Below are 24,103 nucleotides of genomic sequence, written 5' to 3'. Positions count from 1 at the left end.
AAAAATCTCTCAATTTAATATATATATATATATATATATATATATATATATATATATATATATATTGCTTAATTAACCTTTTATTTTTGGATCAATTACTAAAATTATTTGTTCTATTTATTAATCATTTCACAATACTAGTCTGATCTTGAGATGAGTTTATAATTTTATTGTGAACTTTTAGAACATTTACATCCAGAAATGTTTACATGTACGTGGCCATATTAATTTTAGTTTATTTCATTTAAGTTAAGGGTATGTAATTTATATAGGTTAAATATTAGAACATATTCATGATATGTAATATTATTACTCTAATATAATCATTTCTGATAAGTATAGAACTTGAATAGACAAATAATATAAAGAATGACTTTCATTTCATTCTTGGAGATTAATTTTAAATTTCTGGTTGTATAAAAAATATACAAAATTCAAATATTAACTCATTTTTAACGTAAAAATATCAAACTCTATTAAATTTATGAATTCTCGTATAAATTTTAGAAAAAGATATAACGTTTAAAATAAGTTAATGCATGCATTAACATAAATTAAACTTAAGTATGTAACACGTTTAATTTATTTTATTATTAGGAATTTTCTGTACCTTGGCCGACATCCCTACCTGTGTTGAAATTATTTGGTTTCAATTCATTGGTATATTAAAAAATCAAGATTCGGAATTTTTTTAAACAGTGTTATTTGTCGATGTAAAAATAATAGTTATTTCAATATTCTTCCTCTTGTGTAAAATGTTGTATTTCTCAATTTCTTACTCGTGTTTTGTTAATCTTTTGGGTTACATTAAATTAATATCTTTATATCTATTTAACATGTTAAATAAAATAAAAGCGGATATAGATTGAAATAGAAGATTAGGTGATGAAGGAATCGAGAAAGGGGAAGATGGTGGGTGTGAGTTTTGGGCTACATTATGAAATATCCGATTAGGAACAAATTTCCATATTATGAATTGTAAAAAAAAAATTATATTTTGAACTGAATGTTTTAAAAGGTATTTTTGGATCTGAAAAATGGTTTCCGGAATATAATTCGAAAGGTAAAGTATTCTAAAATGTATTTTTTATCTAAAAATTCCTTCTGAAACACTTATAAAATTTTTCTAAAAAGATTGTTTTGGAAAATATTTTTGCATCCAAAAATGCATTTTAAAATACTTATTTAAAAAAAATCTTTACATTTCAGATTGAATGTTCTGAAAAGCATTTTTCAAATCTGAAAATACTTTCAAAACATTAATCCGAAAAAATATAAAAAATAAGGAGGAGTAAAATTTGTTATTATATTTTGATGCGAGATAGTTTGAAAATTACCAATTTTATGGAGTGCAGGAAGGAAACATAGAGGTGCAGGAAGGAAGAAGCACCCTTAATATGATTTACCCAGATCAAACACTGGATTGGGCTCACATACGGAAGACAAAATTTAGCCCCCAACAAATAAAACCACAACAATCCTTATAACGGTCACACCATTTAACAAAAAATGATTTAGATAAAACAAAGACAAAAAAAAAAAAAAAACGAAAAAAAAAACTTTGTTCATGCTCTGAAACGCATACAATGTTTGTTTTTGTTCTGATATTAAAAATAATATTTTATTAACAATTAATTTTAGTAATAAAAAATTGTTAGTTATTAGTGATAACTTTAAATATCAATTTATAAAATAAAAAAAAGTTATTGATTATTAAAATAATTACTAATATAAATAAAAAATTATAATTAATCACTAATTAATTAGAAATTAATTTGTAAACCAATTCTTTTGATAAAAAAATCTTGACCACTAATGTTTAATGACAAAATTTCTTTAACAGCTAAAACCTTAGTAGTTAAATTTTAAAAATTAATTTAAATACCAATTATAATTTTTTATTCATAATAATTACTATTTTAGTAACCAATAAGTTTTTTATTTTGTAAATTGGTATATAAATTAGTTGTAGTAGTGACTAATATTTTTTTTCACTAAAATTGGTTTGTTAATGAATATTTTCTTGTAGGATGACTTTTCGTAAATTCATTTTAAAATTATTTTCTTTTTACATTTTTTTTACTTATGATTTCAGTATTACGGCACTTCTAAACTTCCATTAGATGAATTAAGAGTGAGATTATCGTAAATAGTAAAACTTTTATTTTAATATTTAAAGAAACTCCATGTTTAGAACTTGAATATCACAGCAATTTGAAACTTCATTTATTTCTTCCTCCATTTCTATATAAAAAGTTTCCATTTTATTTATTTTAGACGGTTGAATCTAAAATTAAAAATATTTTTCATGCAAAAGCTAAAACTAACTTTGTGATTTTGCAACCCATAAACTAAATGATTTCTACAGATTGTAAAATCATTGAACATTTTTATAAAACAAAATCTATATTAACTTTTTTGCATTCATTAGATAAAGCAAACAGAAAAACGAGAAGGAGCAAAGATGGGTAAGAGAATGATAATATTGAATGTACAATTAATTTGGATATATATGAACTCATCATTTCATCAATAGAAATGAATGAGAATTAAGTATCCAAATGTCTATACAAGCTAATAAGAAGAAAATGTTGGAAAAAAAAAGTAAAAACTTCCTAACATATTTTGCATGAAAATGTGAGAATTTATAAGTCTTAATCTAGTTTTCTATTGCTACTCTTTAATTTGATGATGAGACAGAATGTGATATTAGAATTTGAGATTCATCCTGAGTTTGTACCACACTCTCTTACATGCACCCACAAACATCCATCCAATTATCTCCAGAAATTTGGTAAATCTTCTCATTCTATGTTTCTTCTCAGTTTCTCTCTTTTGATCTTTTGTCGTTGAAACGAGTACTAATGTAGAACTTTTCGACATTTTAACCTGGCAAAATAATAATAGTAATGATTGGAGTTTGGTGAAATTAAGTGCAAAATGATCAAAAAGAATTAATCTTGCTTTTTGATTTCCTCTAGTATCATGTGGTTGTGTGTTTTTATATGATGCATTGACATTGTTATAATCAATGTAACAGATATTGTTGTTCGGTTTTAGAAGTTAGTTTATTTTAACCGCTGGATTTAGTGACCTAATTATGGAATTTTTATCTGTTTGTTTCAACATTACACACTGTATTTAGTGTATTATAGTTTCCAATTAATTTGTATTTAGTTTATAGAATAGTGATCTAATTATTATATAGATAAGTACATAACGTGTTGATTTGTTACTCTAATATATCCACACACATGTATATATAGTCAAAAGTTTGTCAATAACATGAAATAGTATTTTACCTCATGGATTACAAAAAATAATTGTTAAATAGATGAGTAAATAATAATAAATATATAAATTTAAATGGAATTTGATTATTAATAAAATATAGGGTTAAATATGTTTTCGGTCTCTTAAGTTTAAGTGAAATTTGGAATTAGTCTCTCTTCAAAAATTTTGACCAATTTAGTCCATAATATTAAAAAATGCGTGAATTTAGTCATTTTAACCAAATTTTGTTAAGTTTATATGACGTTTCAAGCACATTTCATGATAGTATTTGAATTGTTTACACACCGTTTGATACATTTTCGCTTCAATGTTAATTCAAATATTATAATGAAATGCATTTAAAATGTCAAATAAACTTAACAAAATTTGGTAAGAAGGACTAAATTCACGCATTTATATAGATTGGTATAAAGTTTTGATGAGGGACTAATTCCAAAATTTACTAAAACTTGAGGGACCAAAAACATATTTAACCTATATATATATATATATATATATATATATATATATATATATATATATATATATATATATATATTAGGGTTAAATATGTTGTTGGTCCCTCAAGTTTCAATGAATTTTGGAATTAGTCTCTCTTCGAAACTTTATATCAATCTATATAAATGCGTGAATTTAGTCCTTCTTACCAAATTTTGTTAAGTTTATTTGACATTTTAAATGCATTTCATTATAATATTTGAATTAACATTGAAGCGAAAATGTATCAAACGGTGTGTAAACAATTCAAATACTATCATGAAATGTGCTTGAAACGTCATATAAACTTAACAAAATTTGGTTAAAATGACTAAATTCACGCATTTTTTAATATTATGGACTAAATTGGTCAAAATTTTTGAAGAGAGACTAATTCCAAATTTCACTTAAACTTAAGAGACCGAAAACATATTTAACCCTATATTTTATTAATAATCAAATTCCATTTAAATTTATATATTTATTATTATTTACTCATCTATTTAACAATTATTTTTTGTAATCCATGAGGTAAAATACTATTTCATGTTATTGACAAACTTTTGACTATATATACATGTGTGTGGATATATTAGAGTAACAAATCAACACGTTATGTACTTATCTATATAATAATTAGATCACTATTCTATAAACTAAATACAAATTAATTGGAAACTATAATACACTAAATACAGTGTGTAATGTTGAAACAAACAGATAAAAATTCCATAATTAGGTCACTAAATCCAGCGGTTAAAATAAACTAACTTCTAAAACCGAACAACAATATCTGTTACATTGATTATAACAATGTCAATGCATCATATAAAAACACACAACCACATGATACTAGAGGAAATCAAAAAGCAAGATTAATTCTTTTTGATCATTTTGCACTTAATTTCACCAAACTCCAATCATTACTATTATTATTTTGCCAGGTTAAAATGTCGAAAAGTTCTACATTAGTACTCGTTTCAACGACAAAAGATCAAAAGAGAGAAACTGAGAAGAAACATAGAATGAGAAGATTTACCAAATTTCTGGAGATAATTGGATGGATGTTTGTGGGTGCATGTAAGAGAGTGTGGTACAAACTCAGGATGAATCTCAAATTCTAATATCACATTCTGTCTCATCATCAAATTAAAGAGTAGCAATAGAAAACTAGATTAAGACTTATAAATTCTCACATTTTCATGCAAAATATGTTAGGAAGTTTTTACTTTTTCTCCAACATTTTCTTCTTATTAGCTTGTTTAGACATTTGGATACTTAATTCTCATTCATTTCTATTGATGAAATGATGAGTTTATATATATCCAAATTAATTGTACATTAAATATTATCATTCTCTTACCCATCTTTGCTCCTTCTCGTTTTTCTGTTTGCTTTATCTAATTAATGCAAAAAAGTTAATATAGATTTTGTCTTATAAAAATGTTCAATGATTTTACAATAAGTTGTTTAGTTTATGGGTTGCAGAATCAAAAAGTTGTTCATAGCTTTTGAATGAAAAGTATTTTTACTGTTAGATTCAATAGTTTAAAATGAGAAAAAATGAAAATTTTTAATATAGAAACAGAGGTAGAAATAAATAAAGCTTCGGTTCGAAATTGGTCTCATTTCTTTAAAGAATCAAATCTATACTTATCTCGTTAGGATATATGCTTTAGTTTCTTAAACTATGTCTATAGTCGTATAAATAATTTTTAAAATATCACCACATTATTATATATTTCATTTTTTTAAAAAAAACGAAACATATTAGGTGATGTCAAATCCTATATTTGCATTAGTATTAGTAGTAATATATTATTAAAATGAAATATTACAGATTTATATTTAAAGTTGACTTATAAACAAATATTGAAACGCATTAATAAGTTAAATTTGATTATTTAAACAAAATGTCCAAAAAATGTTAATCATATAAAAAATTCTGCTAAAAAAATTTAGAATTATGATTAAAATCATTTATTTTTAAAAAATATAAAGAAATCAAATTGTTTACATGCTTAATAAAAATTATTTGGATTCAAAACTTAAATATACCTCTCTGTATTTAAAATACTCAAAATAACTCGAATATTTTATAAATAAATTATTATCAAAAGATCAATTGATAATTATATAAAAGATAAAATCTAACAACTTGAGTATCTTCTTTTATAACTTCAATATAATTTAACTATAACAATTCCTTAAGAAATAATTGGTGAACTATTACTAATTTTTTATCTTGAACTTGAAGGTTTGTAGGTCTATATATATAACAATAACAATGTCTCTTCACCATATAGAATATCGTTTAATTTCATATTTTTTATAGTAATTTATACTAGCATTATTATTTTTTATTGACTCGAGTGTAGAACATCATCTATAGGTTCTTCTCCTTTCGGTGCTCTGTCATACTCCATAAGAATAATTTTGTTCCCAGTTGAATTCAAAGCTCAAAGACATCTCATTAAGTTTTTGGCTAGAAAAGTTTCAATTTATGTAAAACACTACTAACTTTTTGTTTTTTAAAATAAAATTTCTCATAAGATTTTTCGTTTTATATTTAACTTTTATCATAAGTAAATTTTACAATTCATTGATAGCTAAAAGTAAATTTTAATTTCCATACACTATTGCTATAAAAAAAGTTACAGGCCAATTATTATAAATCATAATTAACATAAATTTAGAAAATTATTATTATAAAATCAAAAATACTCATTACAAATTATATGATTACACAATTATGTAAAGATCTTTGTCGTATCATTACACACACACATACACTGCTTTCTACCAGAAAAGCTGTCTCTCTAATGATGCACTGTCACGAATGTTTTATCCAATTTATTTAAACAAAACAATAGTTTTCATCTCTCACAAAATTTAGGAGATTTAAAAAATATATTTTTTATTCTCCCCCAAATGGTGAACACGTCATCGTTTTGGTGAAATCCAAAGACTTTGGGTTAGGTGTAATGTACAAAAGCACGAGGTTATGTAAGTCAAACCTCACTCTTGAATCGCAAAGAGCTGCATCAACTTTTGTGTCAAGTAACGAGAGTGAGATTTGTTTGCAACCACCATAATTTCCTTGCTCTAACTACCGTTCCCGCCACCAAACCTCAATAGAAGACCCACGGTTGAAGATTCATGACGCTTCACTTCACTATGCACCAATTAATTCACTACTCATTCCATCGCACCACTCTTCCTTCTCTCTCTACCACAATGCCGGAGCCTCACTCCATCACCCCGCTACCGCCGGAAGAAACGGCGTCCGCCAGCTCTCACACGCCGCCGGCCCGGTCACGCGAGGCGGAGCGCGCGCGCGGCACTTCCAGCAGAGGCAACTGGAGTATCTGCGGTGGCTCCGCCGCCTCTTTTAGAGACGAAACGTGTTCCTGCTTCGCCGTGGTCTTCAGCTTTTGGTTATTCGGTAACGGAATCTTAAATCTGAGTGTTGAGTCTGTTATCGTAGTTTTTAATGCATTCATGGTTTAATCTTTTATTTATTTTTCTTACATTTTAACAATAAAATTAGTTCAGAAAAAACCTTCTTGTATTAATTTAATTCTACACTTAGACAATGGTACATTACATTACCAGTAAACTCTAAAATTTACGTATGATAAATTGATTGACTTAATGTGACCATAATCGCTCCCAATTATATGAAGTGTTAGCAAAATCATATGTATTTTTTATTTTATTTTATTTTTGATTTCTGAACATATTGAAAGCTACAGTGTCGATGACTATGATACTGGGGGTTTATGGGTCCATGACGATCGTGCTTGGTCCAACATCTTCGACAGTTTTCCAACCAAGTTCTCTGTTCGTGAAATCTGTGAAGGTCAGAGTCACCATTGTGTTTTTATTTACCTGTGTTTGGAATTGTAGCTGGTGAATGCATCGGTAATGTGGAATTTTTTATTTTATTTTTTTCATTTTGCATTAGGTAGAAAATTTGATGGCAAACCATGGAGCCGGGGCCATTCTTTATGGTACATATGGGTATCCCCCACTTGATATCGTTAGCACTTGGGGCGAGACTCTTAATGTGTCTCTTCCCTCTGGCGCAGAAAAGGTAAGTTAATGTACTTTTTCTTATTACCTTTCCCTTTCCATTTTAAGTTTCATCTTTTCCTTCACATGATTCTGAATTCAGATACTGGAAAAGTCCTTCTTACTCCTTTGTTATGTCTTCCACAGGAATGGAAACTTTATCTAAACACAGGGAGTGCAATAAATATTTCGTATCACGTTAGTTCTACGAGCTCTTCTGTTTTCCTTATAGTTGCGCAGGGTATGGCTTATCAAACTTTATTCCTCATATTTCACTGTGGTTTTCACCTCTCAAATTTTGTGAGTTTAACTACATGTTAGATATGTAATATATATATATATATATATATATATATATATATATATATATATATATATATCTAGTAATTTATTGTGTGATATTATCTAGTAATTTAACTAAATGGGAAAAGTAAAATTGAGAAACTCCCTTGGTTTCGCAGTCTAATTTAGTACTACAGTTTATTTAGGCCCTTCTTTCTTAATGTTTGTGTTCCGATATATATATATATATATATATATATATATATATATATATTTCTAAGTCACATTGTGAAGGTGTTGTGGTGTAATTTTTTTTTTACCATTTTGACACCCCTCTCTTTATTATATTTCCATTTAATAATTCTAAATACTTTTATTTTATTTAAAATTTTGTCTATATTTATTTTTATTAGTAAAAAAAGGAGTTGCAAAGTAGAAATAAGAGAAAATAATTAATGGTGTCAAAATTTAATTTTCCAATTTTTTTATAGTTAATTTGTAATTTCATAAGATCCTGGTTAAAGTACTTATTTAATATTTTTATTTGTTTACTTAATTTAAACTTTTTAATCATTTTTTTTTAATTTCAAAAGAAGGGGCTGTGTGATCTTTCCATCTAATGGAGAATGGTGCAGTTAGTTCTACCCTTTTTGACAGATTCCATTATGTTTTTGTTTTCAGACCCTTAAAAATTATTACAAAATATTTAGCATAAATGTTAAAAAGCTAGTGGTATTAAAAAATTTATGGTGATTACAAATTCATTAATAATACCAAATCCTGAACCACCAGTAAAATAGACACAGAACTTGCTCATGAAGTGTCGCAGCATATCCCTGGTTTTAGTTATCACGAAACATGAGCGTATACACGTAGTTATTACTCTATATGTGTATGTGTTGTACCAAAATTTGCATGGCTGCGTTATATTTTGTGACATGTCATTGTAATGCCCTTGCTTGTTCAGGGACGGAGACCTTCACTCGGTGGCTGGAAAACCCAACAGAACCTAACACAACTCTGTCATGGAACGTGATTCATGGTAAGACTTATAAAGATATTTTGTTATATATTTTTGTTGGTTTAAACTTTGACTTGCTATGAGTTATCAAGTCCTAGGTTTTAGGGAGAATAAGTATTCAGTTCTATATTTTAAGAATCACGTTATAGGTATGTAAACGTGGTTTATTCTGGTTTTCTATTTTTGTGAAAAGGATATAAATAATCCTTGTTTTCTGAATTCAATAAGAGTGATTTATTCTTTTTGCTATCTCTTAGTACCTAAACTTTTACAATTGGTATTAGAGTTCCAAAGAGTTCCTGATAAAGTGTGAGTAAACACAATGAGTGAGAGTGCGAGTTAAACACTTAAACAAAAAGATCAGATTTCAGAGAAATTTGTACAACCAACTATTCCCTGGTTTGATAGCCATTATAGTTATTGGTCAGTGACAATGAAGAACTTTCTAAGGCGCAAAGAGATGTGGAGCCTGGTGGATGAAGGAATTACTCCACTGATACTTGGGACAGGACCAATGAGTGAGGCATAGAAAAATCATTTGAAGGAGGCCAAACTCAAAGATCTGAAGGTTAATAACTTCTTGCTCTAGGCGATTGATAGAGAAATCCAATAAATAATTCTTGACAATGGAACATCAGGGACAATTTTGGACTCAAAGAAAAAAGTATCAAAGCTCCAAAAAAGTAGAAAAGACACAACTTCAAGCATTGCAAGGGAGTTTGAGTTTCTTGCTATGAAAGAAGGTGAGAAGTAGACAGCTCCTTAGGACGCACCTTCATTGGTGAATAAGATGAAGTCAAATGGTGAGACAATGGAGCAAAGTACAATTATTTTGTTTGTGCAATAGAGGAATCCAATGATATAGTACTTTAAGCATAGATTAGTTGCATAGGAGTCTATTTATATGCATGAACAAAGGATGCACGGATACCAAGAGGAGGAACATGGGTTGAAAGTAACTTAAAAAAACAAACCCAACAAAGATAGGAGTCACAATGTATTTAGAGTGGTGGTATCGCGCAGCGGAATGTTTAAGCGTTTGGACAAAAATCAAGAGGGGGTGAATTGGTTTTAAGTAATAAAATTAATACTTTAAAATTTTTCCAAAATTTATTGATTAAATCAAATATTAATTTCTTTAAACACAATAATAGATGAAATAAAGATATAGAAAAGAAGATTGAACACAAGTATTTATACTGGTTCGGATCAAAAGACTCTACGTCTAGTTGTTAATCTCTCAAAAACGAGATTAACTAAATCACTAACAAATAACATATTACAATCAGATAGTAAAAGAGTAAGAAAAGAAAACACCTCTCTTGAACACACAAGAGATGAACACCTTTCTCTGAATCACACATAGAACCTTGACTTTAGCTTTCCTAGCAACAACAGCAGCACTCAATCTCCTAGAACACCTCTCAGGAAAAGTTATCGTTCTACCCACACTAGGTTTTTCAAAGCTTCTTTTGAGAACACTCATATAACTCTCTTGCAGTCACAGCACTAGCACTCTAGCTTCTCAAAAAGGTAAGTGAGAAGTAACTCTGAGGTTCCTTAAATAGAGGTTCCAGAAATTAGGTCAAAAAGCTGAACAGTCGCGCCCAACTGACCAAGATAATCGATTATCACTAGTGATAATTGATTATTCCAGTGTGTTTTATGGAAAACAAATTTTTGAACAGATAATCGATTATCAGAGGTGATAATTGATTATTCCAGTGCTTTCTTGAAAAAGAATTGGTTCAGCTCAGGATAATCGATTATCCTAAGTGATAATCGATTATCACTTTGATTTTTCGAGAAATACCAGAATTTCCTTGTGCAATATTGATTCTAACTATTCTAATTACATTTTACAAGATAGCTTTAAACACAACAACACATGGTCTTCATATTGACTTCCAGATGGCTTTCAGGCTTCTTTTATCATCATCAAAATCTTGCTTCAGCATTTAGACTTGTATTGCTTTTGCCAACATAGAGGACGTGACAAAGGTAGAGGGAGACAACCTCTAAATAAAGCCATTACCGAGTCTTTCAAATGGGACACTTTCATTATGAATGTCTTTACCGGAAAAATGAAACAAATTATGTTAAGTTGGATGAAGAAGAGGAGCTTTTGTTTATGTTCTATGAAGAGCCTCATCAAACATAAGGAGAAGAAATATGATATCTCGATTCAGGCTACAGTAACCATATGACAGGGAATAAAGAATGGTTTCTAGATTTGAAAGTAGAATATTGCAGGACAATGAAGCTTAGGAATGACATGGTTTAGGGTTTAGGCAACAAAAGGAAGGATAAAGATACAAATGAATGGGATAACTCAGTAATATAATGCTTACTATATTCATGAGCTTAAAATCAATCTATTAAGCATAGGACACCTGAAAAGAAAAGGGGTTAGCCATTTTTATTTTGGATGGAACTTGCAAAGTGTTTCATCCAAGGAGGATTGATTATGCAAACCAAAATGAGTGGAAATAGAGTTTTATGTGATAGCTTCTTGTTAACTCACAGAAATGATTTGGAAATAGAGGCACTACAGCTATGTATCTCTCTTCTTTCATAATGGAAAGGAGTCAAGTTTATAGGCTTAGCTCTTACAATTGATAAACTAAAAAATAGGAACTGCAATAACACTAAAATTAAAATCCTAAATGTACTTAAAATGTGTGTAAACGTGCATAATAGAAAACAATTACAATTTATTTAAAACAGTAAATAATAACTGCTAAAAATCTCAGTCAATATCTATGGTATCAGAATATTTTTTATGTTTATAAGCTAAAGTTGCTTCAAATAAAGAAGCTCACAATCATGTGACATTGTCGTTTTGGACACTTGAATCACAAGGAACTAAGAACTCTTTCTTGCAAGAAGATGGTGATTGGTTTATCCTCCTTGAAGTATCTAAAGAAGATAGGCACGACCTGTTTAACCGTAATCAACATAGAAAGCCTATACCAAGCAAGAGGTTGTGGAAAGCTACAAAGCAACTTTAGCTAGTGCATTCAAATATATGTCAGCATCTAGCCGACTTTGCACAAGAGGTGCATTTTAAGTTCTATCGATGATTTGACTGGTAAAACTTGGGTGTATTTCTTCCATGAAAATTTAGAGGCTTTTGTAACATTCGAAAAGGTCGACTCATGTTCAAACGAGATATCAAACGAGGACTAGGGTAGAGCAGAGGAAGAAATCAAACGAGATATATTAAAATGGAAAGATAATGACAATGACATAAGTTAAAGTTATCTCAACCTTCGATCTAGGATCACTCGTCTCAACTTTCAGTTCAGGTCAACTTATCAAAATTCAACCTAGGTCGACTCTATTCAACTTTCGGTCTAGGCCAACTCGATTCGACCTTCAATCTGGGACAACTTGACTCAATCTTCGGTTCGGGCTGACTTAGCTCCACCTTCGACCTCGATTTACCTGTTTTGACCTTCGACTTGAGCCGACTCGGCTTGACTTCAACTCAGACTGACTCGACTCGACTTTGGCTCGGACTGACTCAGATCCACCTTCGGTCTAGGCCGACTCGACTCGTCCATCAGCTTGGCTTGGCTGACTCGGTTCATCCATTAGCTCGGCTTGGCTAACTCGGTTCATCGATCGGCATGGGGTGACTCGACTAGACCTTTGACACGATTTGACTTAGTTTGACCTTCGTCCCAGGTTGACTCAGCTCGACCTTCATCACACTACAACAAATTTGCAGATTTGTGGGTGAAATAATCCCGAGCTAATCCCTCGTTGATCCCTCGCAAAAAGATTTAGCGAAGGATTAATGAGGACATTAAACCGTAGCTAAATTATATGTAGCTAATCCCTAGCAAACTGGATGTAGCAAATCCTTAACTAATCCCAAACAAAATGTTTGTAGCAAATGCCTAACTAATTCCTAGCAAACTAGTTGTAGTAAATCTCTAACTAATCCCTAGCAAACTAGTTGTAGCAAATCCTTAGGTAATCCCTAGCAAACTAATTGTAGCAAATCCCTACCTAATCTTTAGCAAACTATTTGTAGCAAATCCCTAGCAAAGTGGTTGTAGCAAATCCCTCGTTAATCCCTAGCAAAGTGGTTGTAGTAAATATCTCGTTGATCCGTAGCAAACTTACCTCTCTAATCCTTAGCAAAGTAGTTGTAGCAGATCTCTCGTTAATCTGTAACAAACTGATCCCTAGCTAATCCCTGACCAATTGAAATAATTTATCTTTGGCTAATCCCTAGAAAAATTGTAGCAAATTGCATCAAATATTTCATGCTTTTATTACTTTTGTACCTTATAAAATGCATTTAGTTATTGATATTATGTAAAATTATAATAAATCTTTCCAACCCAATTTATATGAAACATGTCAAATTTTACCACATTCAAAATAGTTGAAGTCAAGACCATAATGAAAGTTTTTAAGCATCACAAATAGACCAATTGTCAACATACATGATTAAAATTAAAATAAAACAATATCATCTTCATATTTTGTTTTCCCTGTGTTTCTTTGTTGTAAAGATATAAAATCAAAACTCTTTCAAATCCATAAATCCATGCTTCAATCGATGAATTGTTTATAAAGGAAAATAAGTAATCATTTGCCTCCATAAAAAGGCAATAATAAACAATTATAGACACTTGTTTTATTACAAGACATGTGACACAACTAGAATATCTTTAGCATCTCCACACGCTAACTCTATGTTTCTTTATTTGGAAGACATGTGATCACGACCCGACTCAACTTAACCTTTGTGAGTGGAGTGATAATGGAGTGAAAAGAAGTGGAATTTCAATTTCTTTCTTTTTTTAGTTAATTTCAAATTCTATTGTTTTAGTTATTTGAAATATCTTCTTTAAATTTTTCAATTTCAATTTCCTTTTAATTTCCTCATCCAAACAAGTAATTTTACTTCAAAGAATTTCAAATTCTCCAAATAAATGAATTACTCTATTAAATTGTCTCATCCAAACACAACATAAGGGAATTAAACCTAATGGAGCAGGTGTTCAAAATGAACTTAAGGGAGATAGGAGTGTGGATAAATACAAAGCAATGTTGGTGGAAAAAGGATATGAAGAGTGTTTTTCTTCACGGGAAGCTCAAAGAAGTGTTTGTATAGTAACTCGAGGGATTTATAAAGAAAGGAGGATAAGAGAAAGTCTATAGGTTGAAGAAGACATATATGGTCTTAAACAGGCAACACAATTTTGGTACAATATAATTGAAGCCTAGTTTGCACTTGAAGATTTTGAAAGGTGTTATAACAAACACACATTGTTTACAAAATCACAAGGAGATAAGATATTAATAATCATTATTTATGTTGATGATTTAATATTTACTATAAACGATAGAACCATGTGTGACACGTTTAAAAGTTTAATGGTCTTAGACTTTGATATGTCTAACTTTGAAAAGATGAAAGATTTCTTCTAAATAGTGTTCAAATGAAATTTTCACTTGCAAGATATGCACATGAAGTGTTAACAAGGGTTTGGAATGGGGAATAATAATATTGTGAAGAATTAACATTGTTAGGAACAAAATTGTCTAAGGACGAAGAATGAATGAGGGTTGATAAAACTCCATTTAAAGTCTTGTTTGGTTAATTGTAACTAGGTCTATAATTTGACGTATGGTTTTAGTTTGAGAAATAGATTCATGTCTAGTCTCACAATGTCATACTTACTTACAATAAAAAAAAAAATTTACCAAGAAACAATTGATTGAGATTTTTTTATAAGAAAGGAGAAATCAACTTAAGACTTATAGTTTGTATAAATATACTAGTAACATGATTGGAGAAGTACATTTGAATTTGCATTTATGATGGGACATGGAATTGTTTCCTGCCCTCAAGAAAACAAATAATAGTTGCTTAACAGCAACTTTGATGCTTGTAAATGTGTTTGGCTTAAAAAAATGTTTAAAAAAAATGAGTTGAAGAGAAAATAGGAACATAACAAGTCCACTGTACAGTTATCCAAGAATCGTGTATATTTCATGAGAATATGTGAGGGTTCCACTTCTTAAATAATAGAGTAGTTTAACTTAGTTACTGAAATTCTAAAAATCAAACCGCATATATGATGACGAAACCAATAAGATTGATGCAATTCAACGAGGGAGATTTATTGTTGAAGTCTTACGAACCAATTTCATAATTTATAATTAAAGTGCGAATCTCACTTATAGATTAATTTTGTGAGATTGAATTAAGTTTAAAATCTTATTCTAACATGATATCTGAGCTTAGTTAAAGTCTATCCTAATGAATTTCTCGTAGTCTATATGCTTAAAAAAAAAAAAAAAGCAATATTTATGCCGATGTTGTTTTGTTTCTTTGTAGGAAGTGGTATGATTACCCAAGAAATTTTCCAGTCATCAGGCTATTACGTGGCATTGGGTAATTTGGATGAGGATGTGAATGTAATTTTCTGATCCTAAACCATACTTCTGTGCACATAATAATCATAAAGATAAAGCTAATATTAGTTGGCACGACCTCTTGTTAACTGAGTAATAAAACATATAATAGATTCAAAATTAAGAATATCCGAAACACTTTTACAAAAAACAAAATATATTTTTTATAAACTAAAAGTAGTTAATGTATAAGTTTAAAATAAAAAGTCAAAAGAAATTTTACAAGTTATTTGTATATAATTTAATTTTAACTTACAAAAAACTTAATTTTTTTTTTATGGGAAAGGTTCGTGTAAACATCTCCTAAAGTTAATGGTGTTACTTTCTTGATTATAACTTATTAAGTTGATTTTATTTATTCTTATACGAAGTGGATTTTATTTTAATATTATATTTGGATAAATTTCATAATATTATTTTTAATAAAAGGAGCTTTTTCGTAAATTTATATGCAGAAAAATTTTCATGTTAATTTTTTAAAAGCATAATTTTAACTATACATGAGATCATTTGAGTATATAGAAAATTTAATTTATTTTTGCTCTTAAAATACTTATGGGAAAAACCTTAGTATTTAACTCTAATATAGGGATTTAGAGATAGACATCAGAATCAAAGGGTTTGTGTTTAAGTGGGAGTAAAAATAATTGCATAGTAATTTTAACAAGAAGCAAGAGGTAAATAGACTTGAAGGTAAAAATTGGAGATGTTATACACAAATTTTTAAGTTTAAGTACTTGGGATTAATATTGCAAAAGGCTGAAAAAATTAATGAAATTTTCTTACATAAAATATAAGTTGAGTGGTTGAAATGAAAAAAAATACATAGTTATTTGTAATGGTAAAGTACCTATCAATCTCAAACGGATGTTTTATTGTATTAATACGTGGCCGATTACTAGATATTTAACTTACAGAAAAAAGAAAAAGAAAAGATAGAAGTGTAGACATGAAATGAGTATATTGAGCTGATAAAAAAAAATATGAGTATATTGACCTGATAAAAAAAATGAGTATTGAGATAGATAAGTAGCCATATACATTAAGAAAGGACATTTTATTGAGTGATTGTTTCTGAGAAAGTATTGATACAACTCTTATTTAGGAAAAGATGATAAAATAATTTATTAAGATAATTTGGAGATGTAGAATGAAAGACCTCAGAGGAATCAATGAGAAAAGTGGATTACATGGATTTTGGCCATGTGAAAGGGGTTGGAAGGAGACAAAACAAGCATCATCAGAGGAAATTTTTAAAAGGATCTCATGTTATGAGAATTTAGTATTAAAAGAAGCACAATGATGTAAAAGTAATTATAATTCTGGAGCAGAGTGTTCTGAGTATGGGAAAGATGGAGTTTGATCCAAGCAATCTTACCAGATTTTATTAGTTTTCCCCAATTACTATGATTTCAATAGGCTTATATGCTATCAAGCATTGTATTAATGTGTTAACTAATACCTTTTGTGTATTCTTATTGAAAAGGTGACATTAAAGCTGAGTGTAAGATCCTCTTTGCATAATACAACAAATGCTTACTACAGATGTGCTCTTATCAACAAACCATGCACTTTAGATATTTTCTTTCTTGAAGGAAGTGCAGCTGTTTTAGTTACTCCTGCTCCACAACAGGCAAGATTATTATCATTTACTTACTTCAAAGAAATTGTGATGATTACAACATGTAACTTTTCTTTGGTTCAGAATGCATCCAATGAATGGTATATCAAACTGTCCTATGGACCAAGATGGGTAACCTATATTTTTGGCATTGGTAAGTTATGTTTTTATATTCTGTACCAATCTTAAACGGCTTTATCTTACTATTTATGCTACATGTTGGTGCAGGGGGATTGACTTTGCTTGTGTTTTGGTCCTTCAATTTATTGAACAAGGTTCAGTATGGTGATGAAGGTGGAGCAGGACACAGAAGTGGGGGAACAGAACCTGAGAGAGCAGCTCTGGTTTCTCAGAAAGATGATGATGTTTCAAGTTGGGGTTCATCATATGGTTCCTTGCCACAAGACGAGCAGGATCTTGACTTTCTTCCAGGTGATGGTCAAAGCAGTAACAACAGTACACGGCGTCTTTGCGCTATTTGCTTTGATGCTCCCAGGGACTGCTTCTTTCTTCCTTGTGGCCACTGTGTGGCTTGTTTTGCTTGTGGAACCAGGTATTTCATTCTTGTTTTGCTTGTGAATTTTTACAGACTAATTTTTTATCTTTGTTGTTGAAAGTCCATCGATTAGACAATTTTATAATATAGAAGTAGATGTAAATCTCATTTTACAAATCGATTTTATAGAGTTAAATTAGGTTTAAAATCAACTTTCTATCATAGTGTCAGAGCTATAGTTTAAAGTCTAAACTAGATATGTATATAAACAATTAATGTAGCTGAATGCATTGGGTAATGATTATTCTTGTGTGGTGCTGCATGTATATGCAGGATAGCAGAGGCATCTGGTACTTGCCCTGTTTGTCGTAGGAACATGAAGAAGGTTAGGAAGATTTTCACTGTTTGATGAGAGTGCAGAGATTAAATGAGTAGACACAAAAGATGTATTTTCTGGGCAATCATTAAGAATGATGAAGCAAATGGTGGGTGCTGGTGAGGATCATATATTGGCCATTGCACTGCCTCTATAATATATGTTGCAGTAGCCACTGGATGATTGCCGCCAGAATCATCTATTCATGTATTCAATTACAGATTATTATTGTATTGCCAATCATTAATGATCTACTTAATGTTGCTGGTGGTGAGGGTGGTATTGGCCATTGCAGCAAAACCTAAGAAGGTATGCCTATATTTCAAACAATTTTGTTCTCCATTATCCTTCGGTGTGTTTGCTTTGATGGTGTATTGACATAGAATTAGGGAGAGGAAAGTAGATACGTGAACAAAAGGGAAGAAGAGAATGAAATTAAGTTCTTTGATTTTAGAGGAATGAAAGAAAAATAAAGTAAAATTACGAAAGAGAAGATTTAGGATGTGTTCTTATGTGAGTGATAATTTGAGGGAGAGGAAGATGATTGATTTAGGTTGATTAGAATGTGATGTTTATGTTGTTCTTTTTTGTGGATGTGGGAGTGATAGTAAAGTGGATTTGAGAGTAATTTTTGTGAAAGTTTGTGAAGAATTTGACTGATGTGACTAAAAAAAATTAATAATTTAATAGATGAAAAAGTCAGATTACCTAATTATCTTTGGTGTTGAAAGTAATATAAAATGATATTTAGATAAATTTTTAATTAATTTTTGATATTTTATTTTATCATGAATAAAATTATTAATAATATTTATTAATTGAAAAAAAGATATTATAATATATTTGATTTGAAAAATTTAATATTTTAATTTTAAATAATATAGAAAAGAAGGGATTAGGTTACATGAAAATCTAACCACTTAAACAAAACATGCATGCAAAGCTAGTCAAGTTCAAATGCATCCAAGTGAAGAGAATCAGATCTATTTCTTTCTTATCCTATTCCAGTTTTTCTTTCCAAAAACAGATCCGGTTACACTTTCTTTCTTAAAAACATATATGATTCCAATTGCAACAGATCCAGATCCAAATATTATAGATTCGTTCTCCCCTCCGTGTTGTGCCGTTGTTGTGCCATGTGCTTCATCATAGTTTTCTTCAGACGAGGGTATAATAGTAAAGTGCTTCAAATCACTCTCAAATCTCTTTTCACTAGCGAGATGCAAAATGGATACCCATCTCGCAAATGAACACTTTCCCTCGCTTTCAATTCTACAAAAAAGAACACAAAATATTCTCTAAATCATCACTTCCTATCTCTTATAAACAGTAATTACCTTGAAAAGAACACGGTCTTAAATAAGAGTAAAACTAATAAGAATATTTAATAACAGTTTAATTTATAATAAAAATGTCCAATGATGTATGATTCTTTAAGAATAAATCTTACATATACACGTTTAAATATGTACGATACTATTATATTATTATTATTATTATTATTATTATTATTATTAGGTGATTAGATGATGATGATATTATAATATTATTAAATCAATATACAAAATAAAAGAGACGAAAGATAATTTTATAAAAAACATGAAAAAATAACGAATAATTTTTAAATATTTAACAAATAATTATATTATAAAAGGTCAAATTAAAATTTTTAGATGTGGACAAAAATGTTTTTATATATAACTAGCGTAAACATAAGTGTGATAACGCGCGTCTATGTTTATGCATTTTTTAAATATATATGACATTATATTAGTAGGTGATGATAATGTAATGTTATTAAGTTAATATATAAAATAAATTTATATTTATTAAAAATAAAGTGAAATATATCAAAAAATATGAGAGAATAATTGTTGATAAATAAAGAAGAAGAGAAGAAGCATAGATAAACGATTTTATAAAGAACATGTAAAAGTAACTATCAAAGGGTAAAATTGGTATTTTAAAATGTAGAAAAAAAAAATAGGAAATCCTCTTAAGATAATAAATTTAAATAAAAAATTATTTAAAAATATAAAAGGATAAAATAATTATTTAAATTTAAATTAATAATCATTTAAAGAGTAAAAATAATAATATAATTATTTTAGTTTAAAATAACAGTTCTTTAAAAGGTAAAACTAAAAAATAATGTGCACATAATAATATAAATAAAAAGAAGAATTTCCTTCGTATAATAACATAAATAATTAAAAAATATATAAGTACTCTCCTTTAAATATAAATTTGTAAGAATAATATTAAAAAATATCAAAATAATATATATATATATATATATATATATATATATATAAAATTTTGTAAGAATGATATTAAAATAATGCATATAGTAGTTATTTTTTTAGTGGACAAATTATTTAATTATTTTGAATAAAAATATGTTGTTCAATTAATTGTTCTAGTAAATGATGAAAAAAACTATTTATTATTTATTAAAAGATAAAAACGTTTAATTAAAAGAGACACTTAAGAACACATAAAAATACATTTGAAATTATTTATATCTTAATATATTTGAAAAATATATATTATATTGATTGTGATTTATATAAATGAAGTATAAAGTAATTTTAGATCAATAAATTATATATATATATATATATATATATAATTAATAGATGTGAAAGCAACTTTGAATGTAATACTAAACTTTAAAGAAAAAGAAAATATTCAACTAAATTATTTTTCACTCTACACAAATAATTTCGATTCAATATTACACGATTGAAATTGTCTGAACTAATACTGAACTATTACGTTCCGGAGAACAAAAATATGAAACGATAGACTTACCATAAAAGGGAAAAAAAGTACACAAATTTCAAATTATTGTCTATAGATAAAACTTAATGTTCTATAAATTTAAATAATTAAATTGTTCTTATAAATCCATAAAAAAAATTCTAAAAAATACCTAAATAACATATTTTTATAAATTATTTTAAATTTCTTACAAAAATGAATAACATACAAACACTAAAGTTGACCACTTGACTTCTCTAATCTGTGGACAAATTTCACTCGGTAAATTTAAACTGCGAAGCAAATTTGAAACTTTTTTTTTTTTCTTTTAAAGCTCTATTTTGCTTAATGACATCCTTTGAAATTATTATTTAGGAAAGTTGCTCAAAAAGAAAAACAGATTAAGTACTAATGGTGATAATGGATTGGTTTTTAATGATCTAATCAATATTTATTTTAAATTCAAATAATTTGATCAGATATTCGATTCAAATTCATTTTTTCAGCAAAACTAGTTTGGAATTTTTTTTAAATCCAGATCCAAATATTTGGATTCAAATTTAAATTCAGTCTAAATATTTGCATGAGTTCAAAATCCAAAGAATATTATTAAAAAGAAATTTAAATTGAATTTTCTAAAACTTGTGTCCTTAAGGCCGACACGATACAATTCCGCTAGAGTTGTTAATTGGCCCAACTGACAGGTCTATGCCCAAGCCCATGTGGGCTAGGGCCAAAAAAGCCCACAGGACAAAAAAAACTCCGTCCAGGTCTAGGACCCGTCCAGATCGTCAAATCGGGCCAAGTTCACTTGTCTAGGTCGTCGAGTCGGCTCGGTCTGTCTGAGTCGTCGTGCCGACCTGACACGGATAAGTCATCATATCGGCCCGACCTCACATAATCGAGACTTCGGGCCTGCTTGGCCCGTTAGGGTCGTTAGGCCTGTCTGGTCCATACGGGTCGTTTGGCACGGTCCGTCAAAGTCATCGACCCAACTTAGCGTGTTCGGGTCATCGGGCTGACTCAGCCTGTCCTGATCGTCGAGTCTGCCCGGTCCGTACAGGTCATTGAGCACGACCCATCCGAGTTGTCGAGCCGGCCAAGTCCATTCAGGTCTTCGGGCCGTTCGGATCATCGGGTCTGCTTGTCTTTTTCGGGTCGTCAAGCCCGACCAACTCGTTCGATTCGTCTGGCACGCCTATCACGTTCGTGTCTTTTGGCCCGCCCGACCGGTTCAGGTTGTGGGGCCCGATGACTCGTTTGAGTCGTCAGGCTCGCCTAGCCCGTTTTGTTCGTCGGTCCCGCCCGACACTTCAGGATCTTCAGGCCTGGCCGGTCCATACAGGTCATCAAGCAATGCTCGTTCGAGTCTAAATTTAGCCTAGTCTATCTCAACTTTTACCCTAACCCAACTAAAAATTTAAATTAAAAATTTGGATTGAATTTTTTGGATTATCCATATTTGAAAATCTTGATTTAGAGAATGGATATCCAATTCATAAATTATACAAAATGTAAATTAGATTAAAATCCATATCCATTAAAATAGATTTTAAATAGATTGAATTTTTAATAAAATAAATTTTAAAAGAATTGAATGAGAGCAAAAATAGTTTAAATCAAGAAAATTAGATTTTTTTTCCGATTCTATTAACTGTGCAACCATAAAAAAAACACTGTTTATGAAAAAAATTATAATCGTTTACACCGGTAAATAAATGTGAATAACAATTAACGTACTAGTAAAAAAACGTATTGAGCAAGTTTCTCTAAAATTGGAATAATTACAAATAAAAAGTTTGAATAAGTTAAAAGTATTAGGTATTTTAATTGAATATTTATTAAAAAAAATATTTTATTGAATATCCAAAAAGAAATTTAAATTTAAAAGTTCAATGGTAAGAATGCAATGTGAATCGAATATGTGATAACATCGTTTCTATTTATTTTAAAATTAAAATCTATAAAATCATCGCAGATAACAGGTTAATGAAGACATAGCAACCATATCAGTCCCTTAACAGAACGATCAAAGGGTAACGATCTTGGAAAAAATTAGTTACCAAGTGGAATAAAATATTTTAACAAATAATTAAATACATTAAATACATAAAACTTATTTAAACTTAAATAAGACCGACACTTATAAGAAAAAAAAATAATATAACATATCTAAAAAATATCGTAATATATGAAATTATATTTTTATCTCTTAATTTCTGGTTAACTCCAATTTTACCAAAAAAAAAAAATTACGTCCTTTTAAATAAGTGAAATGCACTAATTTTATGAATTTTGGACCAAAGGTTTATTACCCTTTCTTTTCTTAATATGTTCTATTTCCGTCATCTTTTTCTTAAACTTTGTCTACCTTCCATCATATCTTTTGTTTCTAACTTTCTTACTCCAATTTTTACCTGTTTCAAAATTAAAATTTACCATACACTAGTAGAATTGTAATGGATCATTTATATCTCAAAAAATTTGCAATTTATAATTTGAAATTTAGTGTAAGTGATTTTGTTCAAATCTCTTTCTCAATTTTCTATTATTTAAATAGTTTATCTTTTAGTTTGTTGGATAGTTAAGAAAGATTATTTTGTGGACTCATGTTACTCTCTCTCTCTTACTAGCTCTTGGACAACAAGTAACTTCCAATTAAGGAAAATTATCTTGTAATTAATTTATATGCTTAAATAGATCATTGTCCTTAAATTTCGTCTATTTTTTTAAAGAAATGTCTTAATTTTTGTAAATTATGGTCAATTTGGTTGTGACGACATTTAAATTGTTAATGGAGGGTGAACTGGCGTCATGTGTCACTTCGTGACTTTTTTAATTTTTGTTAATTTTTTTATTTTAAAAAATTTATTCACGTGTCAAGTTAACATTGTGACACGTGACATTATTTGTGTCATGTGTAAAGCCAATGTCACTGCCATGTGTCAAGTTAATATCATTGTCATGTATCAGTTTCATGTGTCTTATATTTAATTTAGTCACAATTTTAGTTAATTTTGTTCAATTTAGTTACCTTCCATTAACAATTTAAACGATGACATTAACACTACTACAAAATACATAATTTACATCGGTTATTTTCAAGCTATTACATTGATTACTGATCTAATATAGATGTCATCGATGTAGAATGTCACAAACGTATTTTGTTGGTTATATACATAATCGATGTAATATTTGGATTCAATTTAAAGTTTTTATAACATCAATCTATTTTATCCTCGAACAAACGTATAC

The 24,103-nt window shown here is 29.1% G+C and overlaps 1 protein-coding gene across 1 annotated transcript; it reads left to right on the top strand.

Annotated features, from left to right (window-relative positions):
- Window positions 1–6,933: 6,933 nt before the first annotated feature.
- Window positions 6,934–18,412, top strand: LOC114184254 (E3 ubiquitin-protein ligase APD2-like). The gene is made up of 10 exons (XM_028071540.2): window positions 6,934–7,216; window positions 7,527–7,633; window positions 7,739–7,867; window positions 7,993–8,086; window positions 9,095–9,169; window positions 15,513–15,592; window positions 17,076–17,222; window positions 17,295–17,364; window positions 17,439–17,763; window positions 18,040–18,412. Exons 1-10 carry the CDS (start codon window positions 6,949–6,951, stop codon window positions 18,113–18,115), a joined length of 1,371 nt encoding a protein of 456 aa, XP_027927341.2. The 5' UTR covers window positions 6,934–6,948; the 3' UTR covers window positions 18,116–18,412.
- The last annotated feature ends 5,691 nt before the right edge of the window (window positions 18,413–24,103 follow it).

The sequence above is a fragment of the Vigna unguiculata genome, chromosome 5, assembly GCF_037176805.1.
Source record: "Vigna unguiculata cultivar grain cowpea cultivar isolate G323 ecotype 2 chromosome 5, ASM3717680v1, whole genome shotgun sequence".
In the NCBI taxonomy this organism is placed as follows: Eukaryota; Viridiplantae; Streptophyta; class Magnoliopsida; order Fabales; family Fabaceae; genus Vigna; species Vigna unguiculata.
The sequence above is the reverse complement of the archived record's forward strand: the minus strand, read 5'-3'. Positions and strand labels throughout refer to the sequence as shown.

Bases quoted from the DNA above. Each gene is read 5' to 3' on its own strand.
- LOC114184254 (XM_028071540.2), top strand. From the start codon at position 6,949: ATGCACCAATTAATTCACTACTCATTCCATCGCACCACTCTTCCTTCT. The intron at 15,593-17,075 runs GTAATTTTCTGA...CTTATTGAAAAG, and splicing joins ATTTGGATGAGGATGTGAAT to GTGACATTAAAGCTGAGTGT. The intron at 17,764-18,039 runs GTATTTCATTCT...ATGTATATGCAG, and splicing joins TGTTTTGCTTGTGGAACCAG to GATAGCAGAGGCATCTGGTA.